This window comes from Saccoglossus kowalevskii, chromosome 21 (assembly GCF_978046115.1).
Source record: "Saccoglossus kowalevskii chromosome 21, keSacKowa6.1, whole genome shotgun sequence".
NCBI lineage: Eukaryota > Metazoa > Hemichordata > Enteropneusta > Harrimaniidae > Saccoglossus > Saccoglossus kowalevskii.
The window spans coordinates 13405690-13420043 of NC_140661.1; the positions used below are offsets into that span (position 1 = coordinate 13405690).

A 14354-nucleotide genomic window follows, 5' to 3' on the forward strand; every position below is an offset into this window, starting at 1 on the left:
GTTAGCGAATCTGATCGGACTGACCCAAACCGCGATTGTATATACAAAGTTCGTCCTATCATCGACCTTGTCCGTAAGACATTGTCTGAACATTTCCATCCATTCAAAAAATATCTGTTGATGAGGCAATGTGTAAATTTAAAGACAGGTCTCGTATGGTCCAATATATGCCCGGGAAGCCAGTAAAGTGGGGCTTCAAAATATGGTCTGTCGCATGTCCCAGAACAGGCTACACATTTGATATGTCCCCGTACACGGAAGAAAACACCCCCGAGAAAGGTCTTGGTTACCAGGTTGTCTGTGATTTAACATAGCAATATTTTAATTTTGGTCACCATATTTATTATGATAATTTTTTCAGTTCTGTACAGCTAGCATTAGATTTATATTCCAAAGACACATACATTTGTAGCACCATTCGTAAAAATAGTAAAGGGCTGCCAGGGGAAATAAAGAATTCTGTGAAAATGAAACAGGGTGACTATGTTGTACGTCAGAGTCAGAAAGTTGTTGCTTGTACCTGGTATGATAAACGTGAAGTTCGAATGCTGACAACAAATTGTTCACCAGGTGGGAGAGATGTCATCGGGCTGGGTGGGGGGATGTCATTTTTTACTCCTTTGGATCTGTGGATCTGAGTGACCAGTTGGCATCTTACTATTCCATTTGTAAAAAGTATATGGAATATTATTAAGTATCTTTTTTTCTTCTTTATCCAACGATTAATTATAATAATGATTATTAATTCTTTTATTTTATATTCAATTGCTCACTCCCCTAATCCAAGAAAAAGGTATAGGCAATTAGATTTTCGTCTTGATTTATCTAGTCAAAAATCTAATGGGTACTGTAGTCATAAAAAACGTGTACCACAACTACAGTCACTTGGTGTTGAAAACAGCTTGAGTTACGCCAACCTTCCTACTCATAAGTGTGAATGATGCAACCAAATGCCAAGCGAAAGAAGCGTTCTTGTAAATATTGTTCTAGAATTAGTAAGAAAACTCCCAAGGGTTATTCTGTGGAGACTTCATTTGGGTGCAAGTTTTGTAATGTATTTCTGTGTAAAGATGACTGCTCCATCAGGTACCATGCCTGTATGCTACAGCATTGAGTAATAATTAGACACCAAGTGAATTGTAAATAAAATGTTTTTTTTTTAAATGAAATAAAACTAGTGTCCTAGTCTTTTTTCCTGTGTACATGTCAACCTACCTGGCTGACAATGAATTGGTAAAAAGTATTCAGAAATTAGTAATGGGCCCTGCAACAATGCTGCAACAAAGTACATGTATCTATGGTGTGCAAAGGGTTAAGCAGGGAGAGTACAATTATTATGTAGCTAATGTGTGTTAAAACAAAATTAATAATATATGGAGAGGACAGAAGGTACTTAATGACACAATTACATGTACGATGGATGACCTCTGGAAACATTCACCTAATTAGTTGAAAAAAACAAATTCGCTCATTTTGAAATGGATTAGATCATCCTCTTTATCCTCTTTGACAAGGATTTTTATTTAAGAATCATATTTCTTAAATGCCAAATATAACAGCTATTAACTGAAAATGACATACAAAATACGCCCATGTTTTTGGTCATAAAATTAAGATTGTATACTACTAAGTGAGATGATTTTAACATTTAGTAAACTAGTCCAGCATACTTAATAGGTAGAATATACTGTATATGGATGTATGTCACCTTAAGCAAACATTAGCGATAGAGAGCAATTGATTCACTATTCTCTAATTTTTGCATGTGACTGCGTGTGCGATATTTTGGACCAATTTACTAAGCATTTCATCTATGAAAATACCCCAAATCAAGTTGCATTTATGGTTATTTTTTTTATTTTATGACTTTATTTTGACAAACCTTGTCAACATTTCAAGACATATTTATGATGGCAGAACAATTACTGTAATGTTATTTCTATAAATTGCGAGTGCTTTGTACAATTTATAGGAAAGGTGTTTGCCATCTTTAATGATTGCATGTCTCTGTATATAGTTAATTGTTGTTGTTAAAATGACATACTTCAATGAAATATGATTATGATATGTTTTCAGAACCAAGCGTCTGTAGCTTCCCTGGCTATCCTCCTAATGGTAATCTTTCTGATACCTCTGGTATATCGTTCCCTGCTGCGAATGGCACCATAATCAACATTGATTGTTGTACAGGATTCGAACAAAGCACTAGTACTTTGACATGTGTTGAAGACGAATCAGGCGCATCATGGCAACCACCATATCCAGTGTGCACTCCAAGTATGTACAATTTATTTATTTTTCCACATGATCATTCCATATCTAGCAAATATTCAAGTTGTTTAAAGGGCACCCAGCCTGTGGTCTTCCCGCTACACATATGCATGTGGAAGATTTGTGTTGATTATCCCACAATCCAGTGCGCTAATATATATATATATATATTCCAGTGACAAGCGCAAAATGTGTGCTTAGATTTTGATCTTGATGTATGCATGTACACTAAATACTGACTTTGATTCATTGGAATTATTGTCTTTCATTGGAATAATCTTGTTGAATCAGTAAATCACTTTGTTGCCATCTTTGTTTGTACAGTAATTTATTTTATAATGTCATCCTGTTCACTGTTCCCCTTAAAAATGGAAACCATGGTATTTGTAACAGTAGGTGCGATGGCGGTGGAAAATGGAACACTCATATGGAGGGGAGGGGGTAAATTTAATCATGATATCATGGTGTTGTCATTTAATAACCTCTTTAATATTAAACATGATTTAACTATTTATATATGCGATGTGGGACAAATAATTTTTTTAAGATGATTTAGCAGCAGATTTACCCATTTCGTTTCGTACACAGTAGATGTGTATAAGGGAGAATGGAATACTATTGAGGAAATTAAAAAAATCAAGTTTTTGACTCCCGTGTGCAAAGCACACAATGGGAGTCTTTGCGGTTAGTGTGTCTGTATGTGTGTGTGTATGTGTATGTGTTGGTGTAGACGTAGAAGTAGAGCCAGAAGTCCAGACATACACAAACAAAGTGGAGCCCTTTGTACAAGTGGAGCCCCAAACATGGGGCTCCACAATGTTTCATAATTTATATTAATATTTAATCGAATTTAAGTCAGGTTTGCGAAGCTTAGGTTTAGTATCGGGGAAGGTATCGTTCAGTTTATATTAATATTAATATAATTGTACATTGTACCATACCTTACCCCGATACATTTCTATGTTCTGTCACAGGATATTCAACTCTAGGTAGTTTAATTAAACTTAATTAAAGTGCAATTCTCCATTGTATTACATTGTAATTGAGTTTAATTAAACTCCAATTAAAATGCAACCCTATATAGGAACGCTATTAATCGAGTTCATATCGCAAATATATTAAAAGTTAATTAAACATACTATATTAAAAGTTAATATCAATGGTGGCTCCACAATTCATGGGACACCTGTATGTGTGTGTCCATCTGTTCCATTGCTATCTCAAAAACCCTACATTGGTTTTTGATGAAACTTGGTGCATAGATGCTCTGAGCCGATGCGCAGATTTGATTACTAGTTTTTGGTAAAAATCCATGCATATTAATTACCTAATTTGCATGATAATTAGCTGATTTTTAGCTGTTCCATGACTTCACTGATATCTAAAGAACCACTCATTGGATTTTGATGAAACTTGACAAATATATGCTCTGAACTCATGCACAGATTTGATTATTTTTGGGTAAAAATCTGTGCAATATTAATTACCTAATTTGCATAATGATTATTCAATTTTTGGCTTTTCCACTGATATCTCAAGTACTAATCATCACATTTCAATAAAACTTGGTACGTAAGTATCATAGGACAATGCACAGACCTGATAGTTTTTAGTGTAATATCAGTACATATTAATTACCTAATTTGCATGATTAATTAATTTTCAGCTTTTGATATTTCAAGTAGGAATCATCACATTTCAATGAAACTTGGTACATAGATGTCATAGGACACTGCACAGACCTGATAATTTTTAGGGTAATATCAGTACATATTAATTACCTAATTTGCATAATTAATTAATTTTCAGCTTTTGGATATTTCAAGTAGTAATCATCACATTTCAATGAAACTTGGTACATAGTCACTTGAGGACTGTGCAGAGACCTGATTAGTTTTGGGGTAAATACTTGTGCATATTAATCACCTTATTAGCATAATTAGTTATTTTTTTTCATGAATGTTCCACTGATATAGAAAGAACCACTAATTGGATTTTAATGAAACTTTTAAAGAGTATTCATCATCACATTTCAATGAACCTAGGACTATGCAGAGTCCTAATTAGTTTTTGGTAAATATTTATGCTTATTAATCACCTAATTAAATAATTAATTAACACTGATATCTCAATTACTGATCATCACATTTGAATAAAATTTGGTACATAAATGCTCTAGGACAATAGACAGGCCCGATTAATTTTAAATTTGAAATTTGTTCATATTAATTCTCTAATAATAATTCATAGTTTTTTTTTGTTCTAATCACATTCCAATGAAACTTGGTACATAGATATTACAATACGCAGGCCTTATTAGTTTTACACTCAAATCTGTTCATATCAGTTACCTGATATACAAGATCTACATGTAGTTGACCATTTACATCTACCGACATTATTATTATTTCCTATTAAATATCAAATGGATATTCCAATTTTTTGCAGATTGTAATGATGATGAATTAAGTTTTGGAGACTCCTGCTACTATTTGGATGGTCCTGGGAGTTCTTGGTATGAAGCCGTCACATACTGTGCAGAAAATGGTTATTACCTATCAAAAATTGAAACTCTCGAAGAGCTTGAATTTATTCAAGAAGAACTCTATTCATTGCCAAAATCATATTATAGATTCTGGGTCGATGCTTTAGAACGTCCAGAAGGCAACTGGTTTTGGAGTGATGGTGAACTATTGATAGATGGCATATGGGACAAAAACCATCCAAAAAACGATGGATTTGAGAACTGTGGTGCTTTGACTAGAGGTGGAGCCAATAAAGATGTGCACTACAGAATGCAAGATACATCATGTGATACAAATCGCTATGTTTTATGTGAAAGAGGTATAGTGTTTAAAACGAATGGTTTCGTTCACTTTAAGGTCTCTTGCAATGCATGAAATCTACTACAAAAATAGAATGAACTTGACTTTGTTTTTGTAATGTTGAAATGCTGAGTGGTCAGTCAAAAGCAACGTGGCATTGAAATATCGTTAAAATTGACCATCATCAAATGTGTAGAGCACATTATTAGATTTGGAAATAGCCAAAAAATACTTTTGCGATTGTATGTGATATTTCTAACCTTTCCACCACCAGTTCCCTCTTTTCATCACAAAATAGTCCAGGATCTGTTTATAGTCTGCACTTTCCCAGAAGACTGGGAAAAAAATAGCCAAATATTTTGAATACAAACTGAAAATGTACTTAAATTTTTTCTGTTTGCTCCAAAATTAGGGTTCTTTTCCAGAAATATTGAAGAATATAAGAAAAAAGTGCAGAAAAATTTGTCAAGAGAGCTGGTGGTGAAAATGTTAATAGACTATATCGCTGTGACCCTTGATTTCACCCATATAGCGTGGTCTTACAGTGAATGAAGACATGTTTATTGTATTGCTATCAACAAATATGTTTACTAGTAGCCATACTTTCATCAAATTGTGGTAGGGAATCAGGGTCAATCAATCTTGATAAATCCCTTGTATGAACTATATGTGCTTTTATTTGCAAGCATTCTGTGAGTTAAAAAAGAATTGCTGAACAAATTTTTGTTTTGTCTGACAAGATACATGTATATGACAAGATATATTTACGAAGTTAAAGTTATTAGAGTCTGTTGGAGCACAGTCAAAACAATAAACACCATTTTTCCTTTATGTGTATTGACGATATGCTTCTAATATAGTGAATATTGTAGCAGTATTCCTTATTTGGACTCAGGCTTCAGACATGATTGTGCTTTTTAAACTTTCTTTGATTTCTCTTTCTTTTGGATGAAAGTAAACTTGATTTGAAATTAATCGTCAATGTTCTTCTCAGATATTAATATCTATTTGGTCAATCAGAATTTTAATTATAATTATCAATTGTTAGGAGATTGGGACATTTTATGCAGCTGATTTTATTATACAGAAATGACCAAGCACTGATTAGACTGATAGATTGAGATTGTAACAAATATTTGATGTTTGTGCCACAATAATGTCACTATTTCTGTAGATTTCTTTTGACCTTGAGATCGTTTGATTTGCTTTAGGTGGTAAGATCATATGTAGCAATCCTGGCAACCTGGCGAATGGTACAATATTCCCAGATATTGAGTACCCAGCTGCTTTTCTACAAATACTGAACTTTACATGTGACCCTGGATTTGATTTAGTTGGACCATCTGCTATAATATGCAATATCGAAGCATGCGACTCGGGTTATAGGTGGAGTGATAATATACCAGAGTGTGTACCATCAGGTAAGTGTGACATACTTATTAATTGTTGGTCTCAAGAATATTTGAAAAAGGTTTTATTACAATACTAAGTGGTGATCTCATATTCAAACACTTGGGTCAAACCTTGGTTAACCCAAACCACCCACATAAAACCCAATTTTGCGATTTCAGAGTATGGACATTGCATCCCAGAACGACCGAACAAATTTGCATAAAACCAGCAGTTCAAACCGACTTTGTTCACACCCTTCAAGCTGTTGTTTTTAGGATTGAGTTATCTTTACGTTGATTTGTCAAGACCAGAAAGAATTGTTTGAAAATTGAATGCGCAATAGTAGTACCAAAGGTAATGGCTTGAACACAGTAGTGCAAGTCTCAAGTGCAACTTTGTATCAAAATATTTTCACCTTCTGATTTATGTCCTCAATTTGCGACTCGAGCGTAACAGTTTATAAAAACAAAACAATATATTCAGAACTCTTTCAGCACTCTATTCACCGGTATTTGGAAGAGTGTTTTTTTAGGCAAGACACACTGTAAAATGAAGGTTGCACACAAAAAAATCGACACATTTTAGAGACAACTCTGTCAATTCTAAAAATAAACAACAGCTTTGAAGGTGTGAACAAGATCGGTTTGAATCGCAGTTTTTATTTGATGCCTTTGCCTAACGCTCGTGAAACGTATTGAAACAATTGAAATACTTATAGGAATTAAAAGGAAATCAATTGAATTCTGGATGTTCAGAATTTTGAATTACTAAATTATTATATGAATTATCCAAGCAGTTGCTCTGTCGTGAAGTTGAAAGCATCGGTAGTCCTGAACCGCACTGTCTATTGTTCAGACTTCCAAACTGCAAAACTGGGGTTTGTTCCGGCAGTTTAGTACAGTTTGGGTTTTCGGAGGTTGTCTCCACACTGAAATATGCCACAACATACAAATATGTTCCAACAATATTTACCTCCACACTCAAATATGTCATAATATAGAAATATGTTCCGACAATCTGTACCTCCACACTCAAATATTTCATAACATACGAATATGCTCCCACAAGCTTTTACCCCCACACTCAAATGTCACAACATACACAAATATATTACCATGTTATTTACTTCCACATATATACCACAGCAAACTAATATGCTACCAGAATATTTACCTCCACACTCAAATATGCCGCAACATACTAATATGCTACCACAAAAGTATTTTCCTGTACACTCAAATAAACCACAGCATACTAATATATTACCACAATGGTAAGGTAAATTCTATTTTCAGGTTATTGTGCAACACCTACTTTTCCTGAATATGTTGGCATTCTAAACAACTCTGTTATATTTCCTGCGGAGAATGGTACAACAGTTGAGTTGAAATGTAATCCGGCGTGGTACTTGATGGTTGGAGATCCAGTGACACAGTGTTTGAATATGACATGGACAACGATGCCCAATTGTACAGGTGAGTTGAAATTATAAAGTGGCTTGATAATTTTACTAGCACATTTTTTTTCCAGAGAATTTTCATAAAATGTAATATGTTCATTGTACAGCACAAATGATGGGGACCTGTGGTAGTCAGTGTCAACAAACGTTGTAAATTAAAAAAGTACCGGGTATATGTTGATGGATAATTATGTTTACTTTGCCTACTATTTTAAATTTAATTCAAGCTGCCAGTGTATAAGTATAGATTAGAGCATGAGACATTGGGGTGTTGTTTCAGGCTATGCCCACACAACATCTCTGTATCCCATGGTATTACCTCAACTTCTTCACAACACATACATGAATGGAAATAGAAATATAGGAATTCCCTTTTCACAAAATTCATTTTTGACGTTCCTGTGCAATACACAATGGGCGTCTTTGCACTTAGTGGGTCTGTATGCGTGTGTGGTACCAATGTTTTGACAATTTCAATTTAACTTTACACCGAGTTGTGATGACAGGATCTACATTGTGACGACCCTGACTATTTTCATAATTTATATTAATATTTAATCAAATTTAAGTCAAGTTTGCACAGCTTTGGTTTAGTAAAGGGGGAAGGTATGGGTCAATTTATATTAATATTAATATAATTAAACTTAATTAAAATGCAATTCTATGTTTAATTGTATTGTAATTGAGTTTAATTAAACTCCAATTTAACCCAACCCTGTATAGGAACGCATTTTATTCATATTGCAACTATATTAAAAGTTAATTCAACTATATTAAAAGTTATTCCATTTTGTGTATGTGTATGTATGTATGTGTGTGTGTGTGTGTGTGTGAGTGTGCGTGTTTCTCTCTGTTTCACTTATATCTCCAGAACCATATGTTTGGTTTTAATGAAATCTAATGCATAAATGCTCTGGGCTAGAGTTGATTAGATTTTGGTTGAAATCCATGCATATTAATAACCTAATTTGCATGATAATTTGCTAATTTTTGAGCTGTTCTATGACTGTTCCATGGATAAAGAACAACTCATTGGATTTTGATGAAACTTTGTACATAGATGCTCTAGGACAATGCGCTGCCTGGTTAGTTTTGGGTATAAATCTTTGGATAATGATTAAGTCAATTTGCATTTTAATTAACCAATTTTAAGCATTTTCACTTGTTTCTCATGTGCTATTCAACAGATTTCAATGAAACTTGGTACATAGATGCCCTAGAACTTTGCACAGACCTGAATAGTTTTGGTTGATGTCTTATGCATATTAATTGCCTTATTTGGATATTAATTTACAAATTTTAATCTTTTTTCCTTGCTACTCATGTACCATTCAATAAATTTTAATGGAACTTGCTACATTTATGCTCTGAGATAATGCACAGACCTGATTAGTGTTTGGTTGAAATTTGTGCTTATTAATTACCTAATTTTCATAACTGTAATATCTTAAGTACAGTTAGGAGTATGCAACTGGTGCTATAATTTTGTTGTCTGACAAGTTATATTACCCAAATATGAAGTTATCATATACAATGTATGGTCATTATTTCATTAAATATTCATAATTGTTAGACCTTAGTTACTTGGAACCACCCTGATGAATGTTTGCAGTTATATTCTTTGCGATGGTGTCCTTAAGAATTTGCATTAGTGCAATGGTGAAGCACATGTACTAACTGTAAATCTATAGTAAATACAGTATTCAATAATTTCAGCACACAGGAATTCTTTCTATAAACATTTCTTTGATTATATCTTAGTTTTTCATGTCATGGTAAATGTTAAAGCGTCATGAATGTTTGCTTAGATTATGTTCGATACATGTTCCATGCGACGTTTGTAAAACAATATAACAATGATTCAGAAACAGCTTCTTCAGATTTTGAAAAAATCATATTATCTCTCACAGACTAAAATGTTAAAAAAATCACTCCAAAGTGTTTTAAAAAGAAAAACAAAACAATACTAAAAAAGAAAAAAATGGTTTGATAATGATTGCTGGTTGCTTCGCGTAGAATTAAAAAATATTTCAAATTTACTGCAGAAACATCCACTAGACCCAATTATTCGTGGTAGATACTTCAAAACAAAAAAGCAATTCAAAAATTTAGTCAGGAAAAAGAAACATGCCCTAAAACAGTTAAAACTGAATGAGCTTGAAAAATCAAAAAGTGATACATCTAAATTTTGGAAAATACTGAATGATTTAAACAATGACAGTATAACACATTCAGATAATGAACCTATTTCACCTGGGGACTGGTTAATTTACTTTAAAAAACTGTTAAATAAAAACAACACTGTTCACTCTAATATGAAAACACATCTAGAAACTTTAGAGAAAAATGTGGACGCAGTCAATACAGAATCTTTGAATGGTCCTATTCAAAAAAATGAAATTAAAAAAGCAATTAGCCAATTAAAAAATAATAAGTCATCAGCAGAAGACAAAATCAGTAATGAGGTTTTTAAATGTGGTGGTTATTACCTGTCAGACGCACTACAAAAACTTTTTAACATAGTGTTCATGTCTGGCAAATTCCCCGATTCTTGGAATACTAGTCTTATTGTACCCTTGCACAAATCTGGATCAAAATTGAATCCTTCTAATTACAGGGGAATAGCAATTTCAAGTTGTTTAGGTAAATTATTTAATAGTATTTTAAACACAAAACTAGTTTCATATCTAGAAAAAAATAATATCCTCTCTAATAAACAATTTGGATTCAGGAAAGACTGTCGGACAACAGACAATCTGTTTATCCTGAAAACTATTATTAATAAATACCTCCATCAGGACAAGGAGATCATCCATCAGGCAAATGATAAATATAAATTGAAAACATCAAATAAAATTTATGCCTGCTTTGTAGACCTCAAAAAAGCCTTTGATAGTGTTTGGCATGAAGGTCTTTTTTATAAATTGTTGAAAAATGGTGTAAACGGTAATATGTACAAAATTATAAAAGATATGTATGGTGATGTGAAATATAAGGTAAAAACAAAAAATGGTTTAACAGAATCATTTTGTTCAAATATCGGAGTAAAACAAGGATGCAACCTTAGCCCAAGTCTGTTTAATTTATTTATTAATGACCTGCCTGATATTTTTGATAATGACCATTGTGACCCTACACTGTTACACAACACACCCATTAATTGCCTTCTTTATGCAGATGATATTGTGATTCTTTCAAAATCCAAAAGGGGATTACAAAACTGTTTGGATAAACTATCAGCCTACACATCAAAATGGCAGTTGTCTGTCAACACAGATAAAACAAAAATAATGATATTCAATAAGTGTAACAGACTCCTTAACAAGGAAATATTCTTTTATGAAGGAAAAGAAATCAATATAGTTAAAGATTTCAATTATCTTGGCTTAACTATGAGTCCAAATGGTAAATTTAAAGATGCAATGAAAAACCTAAAAAGAAAAGGAATAAAAGCCTTATTCTCATTAAAGACCAAAATTGGATCTGGTAATCTGGACATGTCCATACTACTGTCACTATTTGATAAACTTATCAGACCAGTTATTGTGTATGGGAGTGACATTTGGGGAGAAGAAAGCTCTACAAAATCAATTGTAGAGGATGTTCAGCTTACATACTATCGGTACATTCTTGGTATCTCAAAAAATACACCAATCATGGCAATATATAGTGAATTGGGAAAATTACCTCTTGACTCTTTTATTAAGAAACAAATGATAAAATATGCCAATAGTATTGCAAATTCCACAAATACTCTACTTCAAGAAGCATACTATGTCAATAAAATTATTAAAAGTAAATGGTTTAAAAAACTTGATCTGATATTAAAAAATATTAACCATTCTTATCTTTTAAATGAAACAAATATTATCTCATTATCAAAATTAAAAACAATTGATGAGAAATTAAAAGAAGAGTTTACAACTGAGTGGAAAAATGAAATAAATAATGACAATAGGAAAAAATCAAATTCTAAAAATAAACTAAGAACCTACAAACTTTTTAAAACCAAAATAGAACAAGAAAACTACTTAACAATTATGAAAAACAGTGAACTTCGCAAATCCTTAACAAAATTTAGACTTGGCAACCACTGTCTGAAAATTGAAACAGGCCAGCATACAGGATTGGATTTTAAAGACAGAGTCTGCAATATGTGCGACAATGACCATGTTGAAAATGAACAACATTTTGTCACAAATTGTCCTCATTACAATGAAATAAGATTAAAACTTTACATTGTAGCTAATAAACGTATACCAAATTTTGACAAATTTAGTAATGAAAATAAATTCATATCATTACTAAGTGACGAGAAAATGTCTATTCCTTTAGCGCAATATTTAAAAAACTGTTTTAATACAAGACAGCAGCACCTACATAAACTAAGCCAGTAATACATTCCTTGTATTCAAATTATTATCTTTTTTTTTTTTTATGCCTTTTTGTTCCCTTACTTTTTATGTGGTTATTTTGCTTTTACTAATATCTGATTTGTAACCCTTTTCATCCCCTCCGGGGGGGATGTTGTGTGTTAATAAATAAATAAATGTAATGTAAGCAAGACATTGTTTAAAAAAATTCTAACACCTTGCAATTTGTTTACACTTTACTCTAGTAACCACAATGGAGCCTTATACTACAGAGCTAATGACTACAGTAGAAGGTAAACTTTTTCATGATACTACAAACATATCAATAGTTTTTTTTTATCACTTTCAATATAACTAATAAAAACAAACATACACACACAAAAAAAACTCACAAAAACTCCTATCAATTAGTGAAAAACAATTATTATATTAATAGTTTTTTAATCTACATGCTTGGATTATGTTCCTTACATGTTCCACGTGACGTTTGCAACGTAAGTAAGACATTGTTTAAAAAATTCTAACACCTTGCAATTTGTTTACTCTTTACTCTAGTAACAACAATGGAGCCTTATACTACAGAGCTAATGACTACAGTAGAAGGTAAACTTTTTCATGATACTACAAACATATCAATAGTTTTTTTTTCATCACTTTCAATATAACTAATTAAAATAAACATAAACACACAAAAAAAAACACAAAAACTCATATCAATTAGCGAAAAACAATTATTATATTAATAGTTTTTCTATCTACATGTATTTAAACAGGACACATAAGAAAGGTAGATTCTCAAATACATGTAGTAGCTGTTGAAACTTTCTCTAGAAAAATTATAATTGTTTTTTTGACAAATACACTGTTTTCTTTAATTACATTTAAAATAAAATTCTATTAACTTGCACGAATATATATTATATTGTTTTATAATGATAATAATGTGGTTTACTTATCTTATACATTGGAAATATATATTCCCCGATTTCTTGTTTTTTATGTACTATTTAACAGATTTTAAAGGTATTTAATTGGTATATTTATGCTCTGGCATAATGCACAGATCTGATTAGTGTTTAATTGAAATTCATGCTTATAGATTACTTTATTTGCATAATAATTAGCCAATTTCAAGCATTTTCACCTGCTTAAACGAATTTAAATCTTTATACACATATGCTCTGGAATAATGCACAGACTTGATTGTTTTTTGGTTGAAATCAATGTAATATCACTAATGTTTCAAGATGGTCATGTGACCTCAATAATATGCATAACTGTAAGAGTTTATAGGGCAGGTATGTATGACCTAAAACAGGTACAGTATGTAAGTGCCAACATGGAGTAGCAAGTAGCAAAATGTACCATATGGAGTGGTAAAAATGGTCTATGCGAGGGGAAAATGTATCATTTGCGAGTGGCAAAATAGGCCCATGCGAGGGGTCAAATATATCTTTTGCGAGTGACAAAAACTGCTCGTAACTTTCAAAATTTATGTCCACAATTGCATGGCATACCCTGGATGACACCGTTTAAAAAACGATGGATTTCAACAACTAATTTTCAGCGTTTGTAATAATTTTGGGACTATGTTTGCCATCGACCAATACCACTTTTGGCGACTACTAGTATCAAACAATAGCATCACAGCCTTGCATTGTGTATATTTTCCCTTTCCTAATTCAGCACTAGGTTGTGGTTTTTAGAAATCGACGAGTAATATAAAGGTAAATAGGTATAGAGGTAAATAACAATAAAAATAACACACATTCTCAATCTTTTCATTTGAATAAATGATACTATTTTAAGTAAATATTTATTGTAATGCAACATTTATCTGGCAAAGATTTCCCAGTGCTACAATAACAGAATACATCGTTGACAGTGACAAATGCAATATCGATGCCCCTCACATTCTGTACATATTCACACTAGAACCAGTCCCATTTCACCACTAGACCTAATACCATTTTACCAAAAGTTCTAGCACCATTTCGCAGAAGTGCTACTTGCACTGCCCACCCATTCTGTGTC

The 14354-nt window shown here is 32.3% G+C and overlaps 1 protein-coding gene and 1 long non-coding RNA gene across 2 annotated transcripts; both read left to right on the forward strand.

The window, feature by feature from the left end:
• The first annotated feature begins 2185 nt into the window (after positions 1–2185).
• On the forward strand, positions 2186–4836 carry LOC146729641 (uncharacterized). The gene is made up of 2 exons (XR_014928033.1): positions 2186–2277; positions 4720–4836. It is a non-coding gene; the product is annotated as an uncharacterized LOC146729641 (long non-coding RNA).
• Positions 4837–5066: 230 nt separating this feature from the next.
• On the forward strand, positions 5067–12985 carry LOC146729642 (complement decay-accelerating factor-like). The gene is made up of 5 exons (XM_085495039.1): positions 5067–5115; positions 6308–6517; positions 7784–7963; positions 12566–12613; positions 12876–12985. Exons 1-5 carry the CDS (start codon positions 5067–5069, stop codon positions 12983–12985), a joined length of 597 nt encoding a protein of 198 aa, XP_085351165.1.
• The last annotated feature ends 1369 nt before the right edge of the window (positions 12986–14354 follow it).

Coding starts and splice junctions, on each gene's coding strand:
- LOC146729642 (XM_085495039.1), top strand. CDS start 5,067: ATGCAAGATACATCATGTGATACAAATCGCTATGTTTTATGTGAAAGA. Junction 5,116..6,307: donor CTATGTTTTATGTGAAAGAG/GTATAGTGTTTA, acceptor GATTTGCTTTAG/GTGGTAAGATCATATGTAGC. Junction 7,964..12,565: donor AACGATGCCCAATTGTACAG/GTGAGTTGAAAT, acceptor ACTTTACTCTAG/TAACCACAATGGAGCCTTAT.